Source organism: Micropterus salmoides, unplaced genomic scaffold, assembly GCF_014851395.1.
Source record: "Micropterus salmoides isolate LMB-PRFRI ecotype aquatic unplaced genomic scaffold, ASM1485139v1 Ms_hic_scaffold_9, whole genome shotgun sequence".
Classification (NCBI taxonomy): Eukaryota; Metazoa; Chordata; class Actinopteri; order Centrarchiformes; family Centrarchidae; genus Micropterus; species Micropterus salmoides.
Window position 1 is genome coordinate 12,041,803 of NW_024044681.1, and position 22,157 is coordinate 12,063,959.

The window sequence follows — 22,157 nt, forward strand, 5'->3', positions numbered from 1 at the left end:
ATCAATGAATCAATGTAATTTACTATGCAAAAAATTAAATGTTTTTAAAAAATGTATTATATTAAGGTTTACTCAAAAATATCCAATTACCACTACTGTAAAAGTTTGTGGTAATCAGTTTCCACAAATATTTTGAGTATTCTAAACCTATTTGGGTTTACAGTGAGATAGGAGGGGGAAGAAACTTGCAATAATGCACTTGTATCTATAAAATATTGTTAACCTAACAATGTATTGAATCTCTACTAGTGTTTTAAAGCAAAGTGGGAAACAAATGATGTATTAATCAAAGTGCTGTGTTGGTAGAGGTTTTGATGCTTTGCATTCTGCACTGCATTGCTGTGCTGTAGCTTTTAGACTGAACCTCCTCAGCTTCAGTCAGAAACTGTCATCATGGAGGAAACGCAGACGACTGGAGCTGAGTGAAGAGGAAAAAACGCTGCAAGCCCACACCTTTGTTTCGCCTGTTATTAATTTGAAATTGGTAAGAGGAAAAAATGTCGCCTATTATTGCATTAATTATTATGTCGTCTATTACTGCAGGCTTGCCTTGCCTGCAAAGCCGACGTTACAGACATTTTCTGCTGCTACGGATTATGCATAGTGTCTGTGCTAATCAGACCGGAGACGATCGAGCATTAAATAGCTTGCTTTTTTTCTGGATTATGACTCTCTGAAGGGTAAAATACACGTTCACAAGGCTTGGAAATAGGTGTCTCTGTGTTGTTGTTCCAAACAGAAACGCTGCACACCGGGGGTACCAAGATAAAACCGAGCGCCGCAGATTACATGCGCGTTAATGCTTCAGCACCGCGGACAGCTCCGGAGCTGCGGGGCCTGAGCTGACTGCTTCTTTCGGCCTCATCCAGACACATAAAAACTCTCATCTGGTGTGTTTTCAGGTCATCACTCCACAGACACAGCATCGGAGACACCTGAGGGGTGACAGCGGACAACATGAAGCATTTTCTGAGGTAAAGAGAATCCATCACTGCAAATGATGCAGAGCGAGATTTCCAACTGGGGGGGGGGGGGGGGGGGACAAAACGTGAAGGAATTCAGTGTGAATCTATTCTTCTATGCCTTCCTGTGTTTATCTTCGATCTATTGAATGACTTGTTTATATCAAATACTGCGGACTAGCATTCCCAGTTCTCCCATTTAAGCTCTTTCCAATCGATTGGGTGGTAAGTGGCTTTGTTGTGGTGTAAATTCGTTTGAGTGGGTCGTTTAGAAAAAAGGGCCTCTTAATTATGGAGCACGTGTAAACCAAGTGGTCTCCCCTGGTGTCTCTATTAATAGGGTACTGTAAATGCATAGGTTATGATAAATCCAATATAATGCAGTGATAAGTGCAAACTATGATATTTGGAGTCCTGATTGAAATAGTGCAGTACAATATTTAATATAAATTCAATAGGCTACCTTTATTTTGTGCCTTGTTGTTGGTTTTACATATTTCAAATGACACTGACAATGTATATTTGTGGGTTTTTATTTAAATCCACATTTGTATGCTAGACAAAATGTATTTTGTCCCTAAACCTTTCAGTGCTTTTCAGCCTGTGTGAGTCAACACACATTCACTTTCACTTGCATATTCATTTTGAGTCAACACACATTCACGTTCACCTTCATATTCATTTCTAGACATTGTTTATTGTATACTTATTTATTTGCTTGTGTAGTCACCACAGAAAAATGAATAAAATAGGTGCTTTCTCCCACCAGTGCTTTTGTAAGTGCTTAATTTCCCATAAATCCCACTGTTTCCCGTCCCCATAACTTAAGAAGACAGTAAATCTGAAAACATTTTTCAGTTGACGTTTTACTCCTTTAACTAGATATTTTCAAAAATTTTTGATAAACAGTGAAACCCAGTAGAGCCTGCAAAATATTTTTCATTTGTGGCTGTTTGTTTACAGTAATTATACTAATTTGCTAAAATTTAGGTGGTAATAGCTTACTGATTCATGCAGCACTTTTAATGGTTTTGCTGATCAGAAGGATTTAAAACTGCTCCTTTCTGAGCTCCTCCAGACCCGCAGACGACATTAGAGGTCCGTCCCAACACCCACACTTGTGACATTTACGAGTAGTTAACTTGTGTGACATATTTCCGGTAACTGCCACTGTCTCCAAGTTCCAGTTAAGACCACAAACATGTGAAGATTTACCAGAGCTAACTGGGACATGCTTAAAAATAAATTAGGCGACAAATACAATTAATATCTCAGTTTAGCTCAGAACCTAATAAATAAGTATTAATAAGTAGGATCAGCTTAACAGTTACACTCAGATTACATTATGAAACATACATCCAGAAGCTGAGAGGAGTAATAGGTCTACAATTAATAATACAGTAAAATAGAGTTATTTATAAGCATGTAGGTCTACTCTACATAAAAGAGAGAGATAATGTGATATTATTTTGAAAAGTTTATTTTTCTTATAACTATTAATACAATGAATATAGTGAATATTTAATATTTCAGATATGTGATTCAGATGTGATGATCAGTTTCATCAACACGTTTTTTCAATATTAAATGATCATCCTCTGTGGAGGTTCTGCCATAATTGGACGTATAATTTGGACTTAAGTAATGTTCACGTTGAATTGCTGTACGCTTAACCTATAGCAGCATTAGGATGAATATGCATCAAGTGTGGGTTAAACAAACACGAACTCTTACTGTACTTCATGCACATTATCCTAAATCTGCTCCAGAATTGTATTCAAAGCCTCCTGGTTAAATGCCAAACAGCATTCTGTTGTCTCAGTGCTTGTACTCTGTGAAATGACCGTAAAGTTGAATCTAATTTAAATCTAAAATCTAATTTTATGACCAAATAATCATAAAGAAGAAGACATGACGAAGTAAAAGTTTGATATCTTGGATTCAGCAAGGTTATTATTTTTCATGTCCAAACACTACACTTTCATGGCAGTAGCTCCTCAGGTCATCATGTAATATTAAAAATCTCTTCCTCTTGATGAGACTGATAAGAATGATATCACACAGGCTGACATTGTGAATAGAGAAATAGGTTCCTTCCATAAAATTTTATCAGAAAACATTCAAAATAATATCATGCTGTGTCTCTTTTATGTACTATAGACATATGCTTCTACTGTAGATGATTGAATTTGCTCCTGTTAGTGTTGTGTGTTTGTTATAAATTATGACTGTAATGCCTGCGTATTTATTCATTCAAATCAAATCAAATAAAACCAATTTGATTGAGTCATGTTTTGAGTCATCAGGCGTGTCCCAGTGAGCTCTGATAGCACTGAGCGCTGTGGAAGTTATAGGAAATACATACATCACACAAGTGGGTTACTCGCAGATATTGCATGTTTTTGATTTTAGGGCCGACTCATTACGCAAGTGTTTTCACAGGCTGAGTAGCACTCCCCGTGACTAGTTGACTGGCTTTTCCTGTATGTGTAGAATTGATGGAGTGCCCCTTTAAAATGAGATTGCAGGTTCAGTGTCACCTTCACTGATGTTTTCTTTGTTTCAAACCTTTCACAGTTTGGTCCCAGTATATAATCTCTGAATCCTCCTACCATCACCCTTCCTTGGAGCTCACCTCCTTGAAGGTTATGAAGGAGTGTTTATATGAGCTGTTTAACATGTCAGTCTCATCCACAGGCCTACAAAGAGAAATTGATCATTCAGGACTGTGCTTACCTCCTTTTTTTGTTGACATGGAGGATGTTGTTATGCTGTGATCCCTCAGCATCAGGGCAGGGGTATTTATTTCTGCATGAAAAGGTTGTAAACTCTATTTCACTAAAACAAGCAAAGAGGGAAGTAAGCCCCTGCTTGTGTGGCTCACAGAGAGATGTTTGCAGGTTATTCAAAGTGCAGGTGTGTTTTCTCAGCCTTGCTGCTAATGTTAGCTGTGATAATAGAGGAAATCTGCGTTTCCATCCAAGTAAATTCCCACAACAATTCTGGCATGTTGCACAAACCATGTTCTGTCTTGGATATTTAGCAATAAAGGATCATAAAATCAGATGGTAGAAGGTTTTACATTGAAATAACATGAAATATGTCCTTTTCTTCCTTCATAATATGTAGTGCATAGTGAAGCAGGTGAAGGCTGGAAATCATTAAGTCTCCATAGTTTCTTAATGGGTCACTATGCATTTCCCAAGACACACATCTCCATTTTCATTCCCAGTGTCACCTGTAAAAATAGCTCACTTTTTTCAGCTGCAAGTCCAACCTGGTAGACAAGAAGTGCTGCACTTTATATTTTCTTCCCTCCTCCTTGTTTTTCCATTTGTGTTTTATGTGTCTTTCATTTGTGTATGTGTTTATGTTGTTTGTAGTAAGTAAGTAAGTACAGTTGATTTTGTACAGGGCTTTTAACAGACAGTGTGCTTTATAACATTAACATTTACAGAATGAAAACACTGATAAAGAAATTAAGAAAGATAAAAGAAAATAAAATGACTACCCAAGCCACCTGAAGAAGTGGGCTACATACTTAATAGTTGCACAGTTCGCGATAAGAAACATGCACAGTAAGTGGTCAAATACATACAGTAGTAGGTAATGGAAAACACAGATGAATACATAAAATCAGACCTGGTGCATACAGCTTACACAAACGCCTGTCTAAACATGTCCACAGAATCAGCAGCCCGTGCAGATGCTGGCTGAGAACTCCAAAGTTCAGGTGCAACTGCCTCAAAAGATCGATCACCACAGGTCTTGAGGCGGGTGCGTGTGAGAAACAGCAGGTTTTGTTTGTTAGACCTCAGAGAGCGAGCCGATGAGTAAGGGCGTAGTAGTTCAGTCACATTATGCAGGAGCCTGAACGTGCAGTGCTCTGTAGGTAATAGTGAGAATCCTGAATTGGATCCTATACGCTATAGGGAGCCAGTAAAGCGATCTCAGGATAGGTGTAATGTGAGACTGTGTGTTTGTCCTAGAGAGCCTTGCTGCTATAGGTGTCATTTACACTGGGGACGCTGGGGACATGTCCCCTCCACATTTTGAAATGGCTGATTTTGAACCCATCACTTTTTGAAGGCATTTGTTAAAAATGTTCTGAAAATACCTTGCACCAAGAAATGTTAAATAACAAATTAAAATGCTTTAAGAAAGGTTTACTTGCACAATAAATACAATACAGACATAAATTGGAAAAGAATGTCTCCAGAATGCACAAAATTAAGAACCTGCAGATCCCCAGAAGCCCATCTTATATGTTTCCGCATTTACTATTTCTTGAAAATAGAGTTAAAAATCTTCTCGTCTTGTTCTCGTGCGTCGTCACATCTCATGATCCAAGTGTATCATCACACCCCTAATTTGAGCCCTTATGTCTGCACCACTTTTCAACACAAAGTGACACCCTTGCTTGCAGCAGCATTGTGAATTACCTTTAGATGATCAGCCTGACAATTTTCTATCATTGGGTGATAGAAAATCCATCCATCCATTGTCAACCGCTTATCCTGCGTACAGGGTCGCGGGGGTGTGATAGAAAATAATGGTTTTTTTTTTAATCTTAGATCTACGTCTGTTCCTTTCTCTGTACACTTCATTCTCTATGTTTGGGTGCTTGTGCACTCTATATCTGCAGTCATTATTTAACCTATTTGACAATTTTTTATGTAATGAAATTATGGGATTTTTAGGATATTGTATTACAATTAATTGCTTAATCGTAATGTCTCTCAAAAACAGTGACAAATGCTCATCAATATACATCATTAATTGTCTTATTTACTCTTAAGAGTCTAAAACCCTGAAATATTCAATTTATTACCATGTGAGATGAAGAAAAGCAGCACAATTCTTACATTTGAGAACCTCTAACCATTAAATGACTTAAGCAATTAATCTGTAATCAAAGTAATTGCCTAATGACTAACTGACTTATTGCAGGTCTGAAATATATTGAAACTGTCTTTGTATTAACTCAAATTTATGAACAAAAGACATGCTGTTATGAGTGAGATATTTCTGCAGAATCCATGTAGGGTTAAAACTTTTAAATAGGTACTCTGCAATTTATTAAAAATAATAATAACTTTACATAGCACTTTTCAAAAACAAGTTTGAAAGTGCTTCACATAGGATAATAAACCAACAGATGTAAAGTGCAATAAAAAACAAAAAAATAAATAAAAAGTAAAAGCACAGCATAAAAATAAATTTTAAATAATGTATTATGTAGTATTGCGCTTCCATAAAATTGGGGGACTCATGAGAAACAGATTAAAAAGGAATGGTCAAAATAAAATCAGCAGAAGAAAATATTTCCTGACTGTTAGTCACAGGTATGGATCCAGCTCTAAAAATACAGGATCCTACATTTCCCATAATGCAACTCAGTAGCATATTGTCATACAGTCTATAATTATAGGACACCCCCTGCCTCAACTGATGACACCATCAGGGTTATTTTCGTATAATTGTGTTTATAATTTTACAATTGTTTTCACAGACTCCATGTGACGAGTAAACTTAATGTGTAAAATTACCTATAAGTAGAAAATTAGTTTTACACATGCATGTTTTAGAAAAAAAGAAGCTTTTACAAGTAACAGCTTTGTGTATACATGATGTGGTCTAACCATCGGTGATCCCCTACTGGTGGGCCAACATCTCCCTAGTGCTCAAAAGATAAATTAGAGAGGTGGTTAACAAAAATGATTAACAAGAAATAAATTGCACAAAGCTTCTTTGTGAAATACTGAACTCTAATGAACAAATTCAAGTGAAACAATCTGACAAAAACTCTCTTTACCACTCACAGTTTACAGACATGCAAACTGTGAAGAGAGCCCATGAGAAGACATGTGGCTCTAAACCAAAAATCAGCTCTCTCAATACTAAAGTACTTTTACGACATCTGTCAGTCTAATCCCTCCTGTCTTTGCCTCTCCAGAGTGGTGACCCAGTTCTTTGTGTTCCTCTACTGTAAATGTCTCTGGCGGGGCCTGAAGTTTGTCGCCAGAAAGTTCACAGGGCGCTGTGAACTGCAGCGAATCTGCTACAACAACAAGCATGGAGCCCGCAGGACCCTCAAGATAGGTAGGTCCGCACACTGCCTGCACGCTGCCTGACATTTGTCTGTAAATGTAGTTTATTTAGTTTATCTATGTATAAACCAACTATCATTTTAAAACAGCTTTAGATAGATGGAGGACGTCACATTGTTCATATCTAATAGCATTTTTTAATTTGTATTTAATAAACATATATTGTTAATATTGATTGTCCTGTCCTTGGACAAATAACAGTTTTCACCTCTTAAACCCAGTAAATAAATGTTTGTATCGGCTTTGAACTATATTCAAAAAATATATATTTGAAGCTACTAAATAGCGCTTTAATATTACTGAATGCAGTTGTCCTAAACTTTGCAACCATTTCCTTTCAGAGGCATCTCTGAGGTACTCCAAGAATGAGGTACGGGTCTCTAAATCTATGAATATGCTGTATGCTCAGTATTTGTCCAACATAATACAGATGTGTCGCTCAATTTTGTAGCTTCAATCTGTTTACATCCACTTTCTCCTCCTTCTTCTGTCCCTTTTTGTTTTTTGCCTTCTTTCTGTCTGCTCTTGTCTTCTCTAGCTGCTGCAGTCTGCCCTCAGCGTCCATCCTGATAAAGTGGATAAAACCATTGACGACATCATGGCCTTGAAGAAGATTAACCCTGACACCAACCCACAGTGAGATGCTAAAATTTTATATCACATTTCGATTACTTTTTCCCTGATCTTAGAGTGTTGTGGTAAATTACAGGTTATCACTGGAATGTCAACACATTTAATCCTCAGATGAGCTTTGAAGGTGTGGCTGTGGACAGTGAATAAACACCTTCTTCATCCTCAGCAATGTAAGCTGAGCTGAGCAAGGCACTGAACCCCTGCATGCTCAAACTGAGCTGATAAGAGGCTCAGACTGTGCTTGTACACAGCAGTTCACTGAATTAATAGATCTGGTATCCCTTATACAAACAGCCTTTCCTCTTCCTATGTGTCCCCAGGCTGGGCATCTCTCTTCAGGCCAGCCTGCTGCAGATTGTGGGCTACAGGAGCCTGGTGGCGGAAGTGGAGAAGCTGCGCAGGGAGCCTTATGACTGTGAAAACGCCGAGCACGAGGACATGCTGATGAAGGTACACAGCTCTCTGTGGCTTTCTCATTGATTCACTAGAGAGCTGTGGTCTATTTCGCATCTGAAGCAGGCTCCAGCTGCCCACAGCCCCTGGCACAATAACACATGCTTTTTTGTCAGACATACCCCTACTCAAGTAGTTTATCCATTACTTTTAGCATTCTATTTCAACTGTTTATCCACGTTTTTAGCTTTTTAGTGGCTGTTTATCGGCTGCTGGCTGGAGCTTCATATTGAGCGGACACACATGGGAGTGGTATCACCCTTTTATCTGTTGTCAAGAAAGCAAATATGCATATTTCCCAAAATGTCAAGTTATGCTTTCTAAGTCATCATTAAAATATTTATATACTCAGAAAGGTACTATACTGTATGTAGGTATAATATTAGTATTGACTTTACTGTACAGGTAGATAATTGCACCATGCAGCCCCATTCATCATTTACAAATGTAATCTATTATCTGTACTAAGGTGTGGTGTGTGTTTGTGTTTTTGTGTGTGTGTTGCAGCTATGGAAGGAGCTGCGTCCTGACACACCTCTCACCGGACGCATCTCTAAACAGTGGTGTGAGATTGGTTTCCAAGGCAGCGATCCCAAGACTGATTTCAGAGGGATGGGCCTACTTGGCCTGCACAACCTGCTGTGAGCTCTCTAACAGATTATACTTTAATAGATAAGACACAATAGTTTTTACATTTGGACTTTTACATGCTCAAGTCCTTTGGAAGAACTGGAAATTATTTATACAAAAAATCCGCAGTGAGACAATAGCTCCCTATGAACTGGCTTCTCTCGTCTCTGCAGGTATTTTGCAGAACATGACAAGGCTACTGCTCTCCAGATGCTCCACGACTCCCTGCAACCAAAGCACAAGTATGGCAGCCCTCTTTTTCACAACTTTTACCAAAGCATGATACAATTAAAGGAATACAGTGTTTTGGTAGAAAGTCTCTCTGGCTGACGGTGTGTTTTCAGGACCCAAAACTGGGGAAATGTGAATTTTTAGCAGATGTAAAGCTACTTGGTAAGAAACTGAAACTGGTAAAATGCACATAGCTTTTTGGTACTTAGAAAGAATGTACAGCTAAAACTAACTTTAAGTAGAACGGTAGAACACATGATGACTTTAAATGGCTGAGATTTTACGTATTCTTCCATAAAATAATGGAAATTATACTGCCCCCCTCCCAGTCAGCCGACGCTGATCACCAGCAGCCATAATGTCCAATAATAAAGCAGATTGAAAGCCACTCAGTGGCAGGTCTATTAAATCGGCAAAGTGCATCAGACACAATACAGAAATTAACATAAAAAGACACTACAGTAATCATATCAAGCTCTGCACTCGTCCTCTGGCAGCTTCAAACAAACGGTGAAAGTGATCCCTAGAAACAGAAAGGGAGAAATTCTTCAAGCCACTTGTCAAATTTGCAGTGAAACGATGTCATGTCATAAGGTCACTTGTCAAGTCTACCCGCGATCCCACATCAGCTGACCTAATCTAATCTCTGGTCTTCCATTCCACCTCCATATCTTGAAACAAGTGCTGACTACAGGCTGTAATAAACACAGTATGTTGTAGTTGTCCTTATGAAACGATCATTTATAGCATCAATCAGGAAATAAAAATCTTGTTTTGTCCCCCAGTGGATTCCATTTAGCTTTATTATATTTTGCTGAAACATTATCAAGAAACACAAGGGCCTGTCACTTACCATCATATTGTCACTGTTCTCACTACTTGCTGCAACAATTCATTTTTGATACACTAATAGTGGAGCACTCAGCTTTAAGTGTCGTTTTCTTTTATGTCCTTGTTTTGGTTTTCTGGCCCACAAACCCCATTAACCTTGCAGCTGTTTTGAACAATAAAGCTCTAATAACCCAACTGTACACTATCTCCCCAGCACCAAACAGCAGAAAGGCAACGTTAACAACTAGCTGGTGAACATAGTGGAGCATTAAGCTGCTAAAGGGCCAGTTTTGTTTTTGCAGGAATGGGTGGAGACCAAAATCGAGCCAAATGGACACTGAATGTTGGACTAATTCAACAGGTGGCCTAAAACATGACTCTGAATGAATGGATGTATAAACAGACATCTCTTTGCTAACAAGTTCACAATAGCAACTTTATAAGGCAATAACAAACAATTATTATTGTTTTTTCAGCTTGCTCCGCTACCCCTTGTGGCCGAAACAATTATTAATTTCTACCAGATGTGGTGTATGCCTCCAAATTTAAACTGCACTCAGTCATCCATAATTCTGCATTTACCTCATTCTGCTTGATTATATTCATTCCTACAGCCTGATGTCATTCTCTGCGTCATCTTTTATTGACCGCTGCTGCTTGTATTGTTTGTCATCGGCATCACAGTGAGCTGTCTCATTTCACAAATGAAGATTCTTCTTCTTTTTCCTTCCTTCACCTCCACCTCCACCTTTCTGCCCATGCCTCCCTCTCTGACTCTCACATGCACTGTAGGAGCACACACAGAAAGTCAAGGTACTTTATTTCACTTTCATTCTTTGCACTGCATTCATAGCTTTCTCTTTTGGGTTGATGTTTCATGCATTTAAAGCTGCACTAAGCATGATTTATATATATTAATATATATTATATACAACACCTAGCTGTCTCATCAGCCTACAACACGGTATAGGGCTGAAATTGAGAACAATATCCCAGTCACATGAATAGAGACAGTACTGTTTCAACATTAGGAAATTTAGGGGAAAACCCCTCTGGAAATATCCATTTCTGACCCATTTTTATAGATTTATTTCTTCAGTAGGAACAAATGGACATGGAGCTGAGGGGAACAGACAGGGTAGAGAAGGCAGAAAATATTGAAAGACGGATAAACACATTGTTGTTTGTTTTTTATGTAATACTTTAATGGAAACAAGCATTAGCTACAATTAATATTTGATTTACATGTATATGATTGGCACAATGGCAGATGATTAGTAGAAATCAAGCCCTCAAACAAAGTTGCATTATGTAGTTTTAACAAACAAAACATTTCACAATGTACACAATCACCTATAAAACAGATTACAGGTACAAACTTAAATTCAAACTGAGAAACAACTTTTGCCTTTTGTTAGCTAAAGTTTCATGTAATTATATTCACCTTGTTCACCTTTTATTCATTTTCAATGTATTTTAGATCAAAATCTTATTACTGTAAATGAAGCAAGATCAGTTATGATTCATTTCTTGACTTTAATACTCTTGACTTGAACTTTCCCTTTGCTTGTCAGTGGCATTTTATAAAATATGGAACTGTAGTGTTTGTTTTTTAGTTGTTGACTGCAACATTCGAATAAATAAGAAAAAAAAACCTATAGTAATAGTCTTAGAAATTGTAAGAAACTGTACTTTCACTTTTTTACACACTTTTTATGGGATAGTGTGCATATTTAGATTCGAAACAGCTTAAATAAGTTAAACATGCAGTTTAGAGTCATATTACAAATTACTATTAGTAGATTTTACATTTTTTAATTTGGACCGGACCTCAGATCAAAGCCTCTTTGACTCAATATGTGAGGACTTGACTTTGACACTGCTGAACTGTAATGTGATACAGACAATAAAAAAAAAAAGACCATCACTACCCATGTTTTAATTTTTATACTTTTTAACAATCCGTTACAGTCATGCCGTGACATTTTTCACAAGAAATGCATCAGTTTAAAAAGCAAGCTCATAACATGTTATTTTATTGTGACTTTAAGACTTCTCACTAGGTTTTGTTTTTATCCACATTGTGGTGCAGTGAGTTTTTCACACATAGACGGTACATGACTCTAATGTGTGTCCTTCGCAGTGAGATAAACAAGCCTGAATGGGAACAGAAGAACCTAGACAAAGCTATTGGGTAAGTGTCTGCACATGTACTGTATGGTGGCATGCACGTGTGTGTATGGAGGCAGGAAAAACTATGCTACTGCTGCTGGAGCTGTATGAGTTTTGGCCTAAATTCAGAGCAGTTTTAGCAGTGGGGCTCCATGATGTGGCCATCGAGTGTGTATATGCAAGCAGGAGAGACTGTGTGTGTTAATTGGCAGGAAGTGTTTCATTGCTGTGTGTCCTGCTGCCCTGCCTTCTGCCTCCAGTCTGCATAGGCTCTGATAAGCACCAAGGACTGACTCTAAAAACAAACACAGTCACATTAAATCCTTTTAAACCCACACAGTATTGTGAGGACACTCCAGCCGAGCAGCAAGCTGTAAATTAAGTTATTTACTGCAGTCTGATAGCTGTACAGTGTCTATACGGAAGAGATAGTTCATGGTTGGTATGCAGCTACAATTCTTCCACAGGTTTCACGGATCACGTGTACTTTGCCATGAATTGAAAGTACTGAGGTAGACCTTTACAAAAACTGGCTGTTGGACACTAATACGGTATTTTCACTTTTGATGCGATATAGATGTTAAGGATATTTGTAATTATTAACTTTTTAAAGATGTTTTAATACAACAGATTTTTCAGGAAACTTGATTTTAACACTCTTAGCAACTCTAAGTGTTCCTGGGATTTGCTTGAACAAAATTGGCCTTTCAGAAGCATGATTTCACCCATATCCACAATGTTAGCAGAGTATAGTATATAGTATATGGGCACAGTGCCACAGCTCACTTCACATAAAAAAACATCAGAAAAACATGAGTCACCAACACCCTCTTCTTAAGTCATATTTCCAGCTGTAATCGCTGTTTTCTAAAACATTGCTCACTATTCCGTCCTCTCTGTCATGTCTGAATGCACTTGACTCACTCATGGATTCTTTTGTTTAGCTGGGACGTTTAGCTCTTGAAAACCTAGGGCTTATGGAAAATTCTGGTCATTAAAGGCTGTTTTAAAATCAACATCACCCACACCTCCTGCGTAAAACCATCAAACAAAAAAAAAAAAACTGCTTTCTGCAAACTAATGCCAGTATTTTTATCACTTCCCTCAAGCTACTCTTTTGCCATTGTGGGCATCAACATCACAGACCTGGCCTACTCTCTGCTGGTGAGTGGAGCCCTGAAGACTCACCTGTACAACGTGGCCCCAGAGATGCCCAGCCTGCTGCACTTCCAGCAGACCTTCTGTGAGTTCAGTTGATATATCTGTCATATTAGCACAGAGGGGAACGAGCTTTTGCTGTAGCAGCTCCTAAACTGTGGAACGATCTACCTCTGCACATTAGACAGGCATCTTCACTGTCTGTTTTTAAGTCTCTTCTTAAAACCCACCTCTTTTCTCTGGCCTTTGAAAACTGAAGTTGACATTTCTTGTTTTAGTTGTATTGATTTTATTGTTTTATTGTATGGTTGTTTTATTGTATTGTTTTTATTTGTATTTTTTGCGTTGTGTGAGCTTTGTCTTTAGTGTCTTTTATGTATTCATTTATTGTTTTACTGTACAGCACTTTTTGTTCACTTGGATTGATTGATTGATATCTGGATATATGTTACCTTGAAGATTCCCCCCCCCGCAGGACCAGAAATTAATCAAGAATACAACATTTGTTTGTTTTGCTTATACTTTATATATATATGTTGCAAATATTGTCCTGTTTTGCTTTACCTATAATTTTCCCCATTAAAGTAAGGACATGTCCTCTGTCAGACTTAAAGCTTGTAAGAAGTTGACAGATTTGACAAGAAAGATTGAATGCTGAAATTAATTCAATGAACTAGATCCAAATTGTCAACACAGCTCTTAGGTTTCAATTTAAATTTTAAAATAAATATTTCTTTAGAATGTATTGTTCTGCAAAGCACCAAACAGCAGAAGGACAATGGTAGAAATTTTTCTCAGGAGTTAGTAGAGACCAAAAACAGAGCTTAAAGAAAAATGAATATAAGATTAGAATTAGGTGGCCAGAAACACAACTCCAAATTAATGCTAATGTTGCACAGTATCTGCTAGACTTGCCATAACTGTGTATGGTCAGAGATACAGTATATACCGGATGTCAGATGTTTGGTTTTCAGCTTGATTTGCTGCCTCCTGGTGGCCACAAACTCTGTTAATGAAGCTTAAGTTTGCATTAACAAATGCGCTGAGAACAAGCTGGCAACACTGGCATATTGAAGTTGATTTGATGGTTTATTTACACATCCAGCTACTCAATGCTACAAGAACATAAAGGGTAAACTTTCGTTTTTCTTACGACAGGTTACTTAATGCAGGAGTTTCACCGTTTCTGGATCGAGGAGGATCCTAGCGACATCATGGAGTTCAACCGGGTCCGCTCCAAGTTCCACCGGAGGATCCTGCGACAGCTAAAGAACCCAGACATGGCTCTGTGCCCCCACTTCTCTGCCTCCAACCTCCACCTGGTCAACCTCTAAACACACACACCCCTGACCTGTGACCCCCCGCCCCGCCCTCACTGAAACCCTCTTATTCCCACAGAGGTCTCCCCTGGATGTCTGGTCAACTAAAAATCAGAAATCAGAAATCCCTTTACCCTCACATATATGGTTCCTCAAACTGCTGGAGACATCTGGGGAGACTCTCTTCCTTCTACGCTCAGCCCACCTTGTCCCAGCTAACATCATGTCACATCACTGCCAAAAGCTCACTCAGCCACTGCACACACACAAACACATCTACACACACACTGCCTCTACGCCCTCACTGCAGCGTTAGACCACCAGCATCAGAGATGACCATAGCGATTGTAGCTGTGTATGAGGAGGCTGCACCACACCATCACCGACTCATCATTATCTGTTGCTTTAATGATTCATGATGATTGTATCACAGCCGTTACACCTCAGTTATGAACCCTGTGCTTATTCTCATAAGAAACCAAATTTACTTTCTCAGCCAAAAATCCCTTTTAGATTGCAAAGTAGTGATAATCAGTTCTGAATATTTTGGCAATTAGCTGGTCGAGCTTTCAGACAACTCAAATCTGTCAAAACAATATTTTGTATTATATAACTATAGATATATAATGTAGGTTTAAAAGATTTATTGAAGCATAAAAGAAATGTTGCTGGCACTGATTCAATCAAAATAAATCAGTCTATACTGTATAAGGCCAGTCCATCTCTTACTGTAACTTTGTCTGTATTAGGTCATTGATATAGATTGTATTGTACTTTTTATGTCAACATGACATTTACACCTAAGACTTCTCCTTGCCAAAATATCGAATGTGGAGAACTTTCAATCACAGCAGTAGTTTGCTTCTTGTGAGCTCAAATGTAAGTTTTGTAAACCTGCGAAATGATGTTCATAAATATAAGATACACATTTTGAATGTGTAGCATTATCCAACACTGTTTTTCATTTTTGGATACTAAAAGAGCTCCTTCTCTTGCAATTTTGAAAACTGTTTTATTTCCTCAGACGTATTTACATCCAGAAAAATATTTTATGAACATTTTAAACAGGTTTGCAAAGTTTTTGCCTTTGATTTGACCCCATGCAATGATTCTGTTATGAATGTTCCTCACATGCTCACATTCACGATTGTTTGATTCTCTTTTAATTCACTGAATGTGACACTGTGTCCACTGTTGTATCAGCCAAAGCAATAATTTACATTCATTTCACTGCACATTTCTTTAAGTGTATTGATTTGCACCATGTGTGCCTAAGTATTTCTTTTATTTTCTAACTCAGAGCTGAAATGCTAATCAGTGCATAGCTGCTACATGTAGCCTTTAATAGAGGTTAAATATTACCACTTTAATTTTTAGACATTAGTAAGTACTGTAAACAAACGGCCCTATAAGCCTGCCGGTTGCTCCGTTGCATTTTAAAATGTCTTTTAATGAAGCCAAAGACACCGTGGACAGGGACATGTGAAAGGAAGCAATGGGTTTTATGGGAAATGTAGTGCATGAATGTGGTCTTACCTAAAAATGCTACACATAGCAGCTATAAGAAGCATCTCTTATTATCACTTCCAAACGCAACAACCAGAGAAATACATTTAAATGTAGAACTGCTCTATAGATAATGAAAGAGGTGATTCTTACTAATACAGTAGACAGTTGACAGGCAAAATGTGAAATGCTAAAGATTGAGGCGTTGACCAGCCAGTCAACGCACCAGCTACAGAGCTGTCACTGTCACACTTACCAATCACACAAGAACAAGAGCTCCATACTGTACAAATGGTCTTTGAGAAATTACTTTTTATTAATATGGTATTCTTACATGTCACTATCAGCTCCCTACTGTCGAAAGCATGCTGACACCAGTCATGACAAAAGAGTGACCCCCCCCCATTTTAGAGGTAAAATGGATGTGTTTTTCACTAGATAAAAGAAAAGATTAGAGGGAAATCTGATACAGTTTACATGTTTTTTCCTGCTTTCCTGTCTTGTAAATCATCTTGTGAACCCTTAGATTTGTCCCGACCCCCCAGTTGGGAACCACTGCAGTAGATGACCCTCCATTCAAAAAGACAGGAGAAACATCCAATTCTGTCTATTGTCTATGGAGCATCAGTTTGATTATTATCTCAGCTCTGAGTCATACTTTTAGTTTTCAACAAACAAATCAACAAAAGCCCAAATCCGACACACCTGTGTGCTTCTTCACATCAGTGTTGCTTCACTTGAAAACATGACCACTGTATTTAACATTCACGAGCATTCACATCGTGCGTGATGCTGACAGCTCTGACAAATGTACAATATTATTTTACTGCCATGCTTGCACTGTTGATTGTGTTTTAATAGTATTGAATATATTTGTCCCATTGAAGTGAACGTTAATGCTTTTTGTCAGTATTATGCAGCTATTTACTTCAGTGAATGTCTGTGCTGGTTTCATCTCCTGCTTGCAATTTGTTTTGCTTTGCTATGGTCAGCTTTGCACTATTGTAAAAATAAAAATACAGTTTCCTATATGATAATAAATCAGTCATTTGTGGTATTAGGAGATAAAGGGCCAATGTGTCCGATAATACTGTAGATGAAGTTAAATACATGCTGCTGTATATTCTGCTTTGAAACTGCCTAAAAGAAAACACAATCTGCATGACGATATTTTCACTATTACTTATATGGCATTCTGTATTCTTCCTAGAGTACTTCTAGATATTGTAATAGCGTGCTTCATTTGTCTGTGCTGTACTTTTTGAGACCACAATAAAAACTGTCAGCTAAAATTTTAGGTGACTGTTTTTTGTTTCTTGTTGTCTACACCTCAGGTGTTAAGAGCTCCCTGCTGTGGTGTTTCTGCGCTGTCTGAATGTCAGCTCTCCATCAAACATTGTGTGAAGCAGTGGTAGAAGAAATATTCAGATCCTTTACTTAAGCAGAAACAGTACTAACAAAAATATTGTTACTTAGCTAAAAGTACAGAAGTATTTTCAGCTAAATGTATCAAGCGTAACTCATTACGCAGACGTTTCATGTTCAGTTTTATTGTCACATGTACAATACAGTGACTTGTGCCCCAGCTCTCATCTTTTGTGCACATAAATAAATACAGACCATCCATACAATATTTCACAGCCCTCACAGCCCACATACTAGTAATACTTATATCTCACATAACCATACTGTATATCCACACATGCACACACATGTAACAATACTATTTACAAAGGTGATCGGTGCATGTGGGAGACAGGTTGATGCTCATGACATTAGCTAAGTTAGAAGTAAGGAAGCAGCAACAACGGTCCATGAGCAGGATGACTGATGTCCTTAATGATGTTATGGGCTTTCTTTTTGCAGGGAGTGTAAATGTCCTGGAGTTGTTGTAATTTTGTGCAATGGTTATGCTGTCTTTACAGTTCTTTTTAGTTTTTTACAGTCCTATGCTAGAGGTTAGTATAAATTTCGGCTCCCATAATGACCTTTGCTGTGCCTTCTTGAGGATGCCCTTTGTGTTGAGGGACTATGTGAGTGTGTCTGTGTGCCCAAAAAGGTAAAGCTGGCAATAATTTCAACATATATGACCTGCTGAGGGAAAAAGTAGTGTGTAATTCCCTCTTGTTTTCTTGTCTAGGTCTTCCACTTCGCTCCTATAGTCCCTCTCATCAATGTAACAGCTACAAAGCAAATTTTATAGTGTTATTGTCATATTTGGCAACACAGTTGTGTGTAAATAGGCTGTACAGTTGGGGAGTCAGACAGCATCTTTTTGGCACACCAGTCCTAAGAGTTATTGTAGATGAATATGCATTACCAATACTCACAGTCTGGGGCCTTCCTGTCAAAAAAGAAATCAAAAGACCGAGTTGCCAAGACCAAGACCTCTAAGTTTTAACACCAGTTTGGATGGTACAATTGTATTAGAAGCAGAGCTATAGTCAATAAACATCATTCTCATGTCAGTATTTGTCTTGCAGAGAAAGTTAGACGGCATAATCTACAGATCTAGTGGAACAGTAGCCAAACTGTAATAGGACAGTAGGTAGGCAGAGGTCAAGGCAGTGGGACATTAGTCATTTCAAGCATTTCCTGATTATATTTTCCTTTAATTTTCCTTTAAGCTGTATTTTAAATAATTTTTAAAAATCTTTTTCCATTTAAAATCTGTTTTTTTCCTGCCTTTGTGAAGCACTTTGTAACATGGATTCTGAAAGGTGCTCTATAATAAAAAAAAAAAAATATATTTTTTTAGGCAAGTGACAGGTGTTTCTTAGGTACAGGGGCTATAGTGGTTTTCTTAAAACATTCTGGAACCACACACAGGGTCAGGTTAAAGATGTCTCCATTCTGTATATCATTACTATATTTTATTATTAAAAAATACATGAAAATGTAAATTATTATGCTGACCATGAAATGAATGTCACATTCTCAGCACTCTGAACATCATTCTCTAATATTTTTTAACTTTATTTACCATTTATTTTAGGTTTCTAATGTGCTGTAAAGCCAAAATGATCAGCAGAGGGCAGTAAATTCACACATCACATGAGACAGACTCACTGACTGTGGTGTTATGAACTGAGATGGCAAAATCCCTAACTTTATATTAGGTTTGAAATGGTGACATTTGTCATGATATGGCCACCGAGACTGGTTCTACTTGAGGTGTTGACAGTTTTTCCTTGCCACTGTCGCCAAGTGCTTGCTCATGGTGGGAATTACTAGGTCTCTGTAAATAATATTTTAAAGAGTTTGGTCTAGATGACAAATGCCCCAAAATAACTTCTGTTATGATTTGGTGATAGGCCTATATATAGTATATATAATTGACGCCTAATAAAAGGAATAATAACCATGAGCTGTTCTTTTGAACTTCTCTTATCATTCTGTAATTGATGACATGTAGAAAACAAACAATCCTGACCATGTGTTTGTTGCCCCCAACCAACTCTGCTGCTCTTTGTTTGCAAAAAAGATTAATGTAGACTTTATGATCTCCAGCTGTTCTGTTACATTAAACAAGCAAAAAATAAAGAGGGGAGATTGTTGAGGCTGCTGTAGTTTTAGTCAAGCTGCCATTTGGTGCAGTGTTGCATCAGCTGATCAGATCCCATGCTAACGTTGGAGGAACATTTAAGTCAGTAAATCAAAATGAAGGGCACCACTTTCTAATACGGTGCTATTACAAAGAGTTATACACTGTAATTTCACATTGCTTTATAGGATAGTTATAAGCTATTATTAGGAAAAACATACGGGTTACCAGGTTGTAGATATTCCCATTGGCTGGTGTTTCTTTAGCATAATACTTGCTCTGTCTTTGTTTGACCACTTATTTTCTGGAAAACAAGTGCAGAACATCTGGACCACAGTCCATCATTAACAAATTATTAAGTTTTACAACTGCAGACTTGATGGGTTACCATAAACCACCTTTATTAATACTTATCAACATTCATATTGCAGAAAACCTTTGCTGCTAGCTTAGCAGAAAGTGAAAAATTGTGACCCTTTGTTGATCACTTATTTTGCAACACTGGATTGATGATTTATTAGCCTCCACTGAGTGAAAAGCTAAGAAAAAGTGGTAATTTAACTATATACATTATATTCAAATTTATTTATTAGGATAAACCCCTTGAGATGCACCATCTCATTTTCAATGGGGTCCTAACATTTATCACAACCATAACAACAAAACACTGAGAAAATAAAGAAATACAATTATCCTTTTGACATCGTCCAGACAAACACACACCCATAAGCAAAGAGCAACAACAATAAAAAGAACAAACAAAAAAAAACCCTGAATACTTTATTTAAACAACTTTAGAATTATAAACATCTTTACAACCACTAGATGTTCAAAATGGTCAATACTAATGTATGTGAGTGGATCACCAGATGAGTATACAAATAATTTTAGTATAGTATAAACATAGACTCATAGGTTACATAAGTTCTCATTTGAGGTACTTGTTCTTTTTCTTTTCATGCCATTTTCTGTTACGGTGGAGCTGGTGAACTCAAGCGCTAGACACATGGAGGCAGGAGTATATTTTGTAAGATGATTTATTTATAACCATAATAATGTGAGCAGGGAGTGAAGTTGATCCAAGGGGGTGATTTGGGAATCCGGACAGGGGAAAAGCCAGAAGTGGTGTGTGCCAGAGCAGGGCCCAGTGATTAGCAGAGCCAAGCTGAGTCCAGAGCTGAGAGGCAAAACCAACAGGTTAACTGTTGGAGACAGAACTGCAGGGAGAGCAGAAACATGGTTAGAGAAGATTCAAAGGTAACAATCGCTAGAACTAGAGGCTAGAAACGAAAACTGACTCAGCATGAGCTACGATCTGGCAGCGTGAGAGTGGCCGTTCAGGGTTATTGAAGGAGAATTGATTGCAGAATGGGAGGCAGCTGGTGAGGTTCAACTCAGGACTGACACACCTGACTCTGCTTGAGTAATCACAGTCACATCAACATAAAGAGAAAAGGTATGCAGAGGTGGAGGCCATGGCACTTTCTACTTCAACTCCACTCCACTTCAGAGGGAAATATTGTATTTTTTTAAGTGAGATTTAATTAAGTTAAATTTCAAATTGTTTGACAGCTTTAGTTACTTGCATTAATTAAGATTTCTGCACACATATCATATGAAAAGCTTGAGACAGACAGCAAGAGACAGCTAGATTTTGAAAGTATCCAACAGAAAAATTCCCACCCCCATCTCTTCAGCCCTCCAAACCACTGCCCAAAAACACATTTTCATGCTCAATGAGTATATGGGCAGTGTGTGTGCAGGTAAACAGGCAGGTAGGCCAACCAATAAATTAATTTGGTCCGATACAAAGAGAATTTCAACAAATATAATAAAAAAATGCTTCAGTAATATATTGCCTACCCCAGCTTTAATCCAGCAGTTTTTCAAAAGTTCCAAATGAGTTCCATCTTAACAGTAAAGCCCAGATTTTATATTTATACATGAATAATAACACAGGTGACCTCTTGTCATGTTAACAGGACAGCAGGAGTGCAGGAGCAATGACATTATTTCCAATGGAAAAATCATTTAGAAACAGCTGTCCATTCATCCACAATTTTTCCATCTATGGTAATGAATCCCAAATGTTTCCCCATATTACTTCTCAGATGGTTTGGAGTCATCATGATTATCCATTTAACAGGGCTTGATTCCCTACAATTTAAATAGCTTAGTTTACTGTGCAACAAGGCATGAAATAGATTGGAGTGATGATGCATTTTATGAATGTCCCGCACTGGAGTTCAAGGCACGACATGTTGCGCTCATACATTGAGAAACAAATGATTACAGACTTTACAGACACATTTTCTCAAGCTCGAACGGTAGCTCCAGTTACAAATAACAAGTTACAGCCTTACCATGCATCAACATTGTAACTGCACCCTCAGGACAAACTTAGTAGGTCTCTACAAATAATAAAATCAGCACTATGTTGTTCATACCAAAACTTTTATGCTGACTTTTAGTCTTGTTTTTTTTTTAAAACTCAAATGGTTCTCTGTATAGAAATACACTCACACAGACACACTTGTTAGGTATTTGTTGCCAAATTCAGGAATGTCTCCAGTTTGTTTCCCAAAATCAGAGAGTGAGAGTGTGTCAT

General features: G+C 37.8%; 1 protein-coding gene and 1 long non-coding RNA gene across 2 annotated transcripts; one reads left to right on the forward strand and one right to left on the reverse strand.

Moving 5' to 3' along the window:
* Positions 1-347: 347 nt before the first annotated feature.
* Positions 348-17,297, forward strand: elmod1 (ELMO/CED-12 domain containing 1). Its single transcript, XM_038709739.1, has 11 exons — positions 348-484; positions 903-974; positions 6,919-7,064; positions 7,414-7,442; positions 7,611-7,708; positions 8,026-8,155; positions 8,666-8,799; positions 8,962-9,030; positions 11,994-12,044; positions 13,132-13,265; positions 14,339-17,297. The coding sequence occupies exons 2-11, from the start codon at positions 958-960 to the stop codon at positions 14,512-14,514; spliced, it is 984 nt and encodes a 327-aa protein (XP_038565667.1). The 5' UTR covers positions 348-484; positions 903-957; the 3' UTR covers positions 14,515-17,297.
* A 3,017-nt stretch (positions 17,298-20,314) lies between these two features.
* Positions 20,315-21,709, reverse strand: LOC119895755. Its single transcript, XR_005443097.1, has 2 exons — positions 20,848-21,709; positions 20,315-20,766 (listed from the first exon to the last, which is right to left on the reverse strand). It is a non-coding gene; the product is annotated as an uncharacterized LOC119895755 (long non-coding RNA).
* Between the last annotated feature and the right edge of the window lie 448 nt (positions 21,710-22,157).

Bases quoted from the DNA above. Each gene is read 5' to 3' on its own strand.
- elmod1 (XM_038709739.1), top strand. The intron at 7,443-7,610 runs GTACGGGTCTCT...TGTCTTCTCTAG, and splicing joins TGAGGTACTCCAAGAATGAG to CTGCTGCAGTCTGCCCTCAG. The intron at 8,800-8,961 runs GTGAGCTCTCTA...TCGTCTCTGCAG, and splicing joins CTTGGCCTGCACAACCTGCT to GTATTTTGCAGAACATGACA.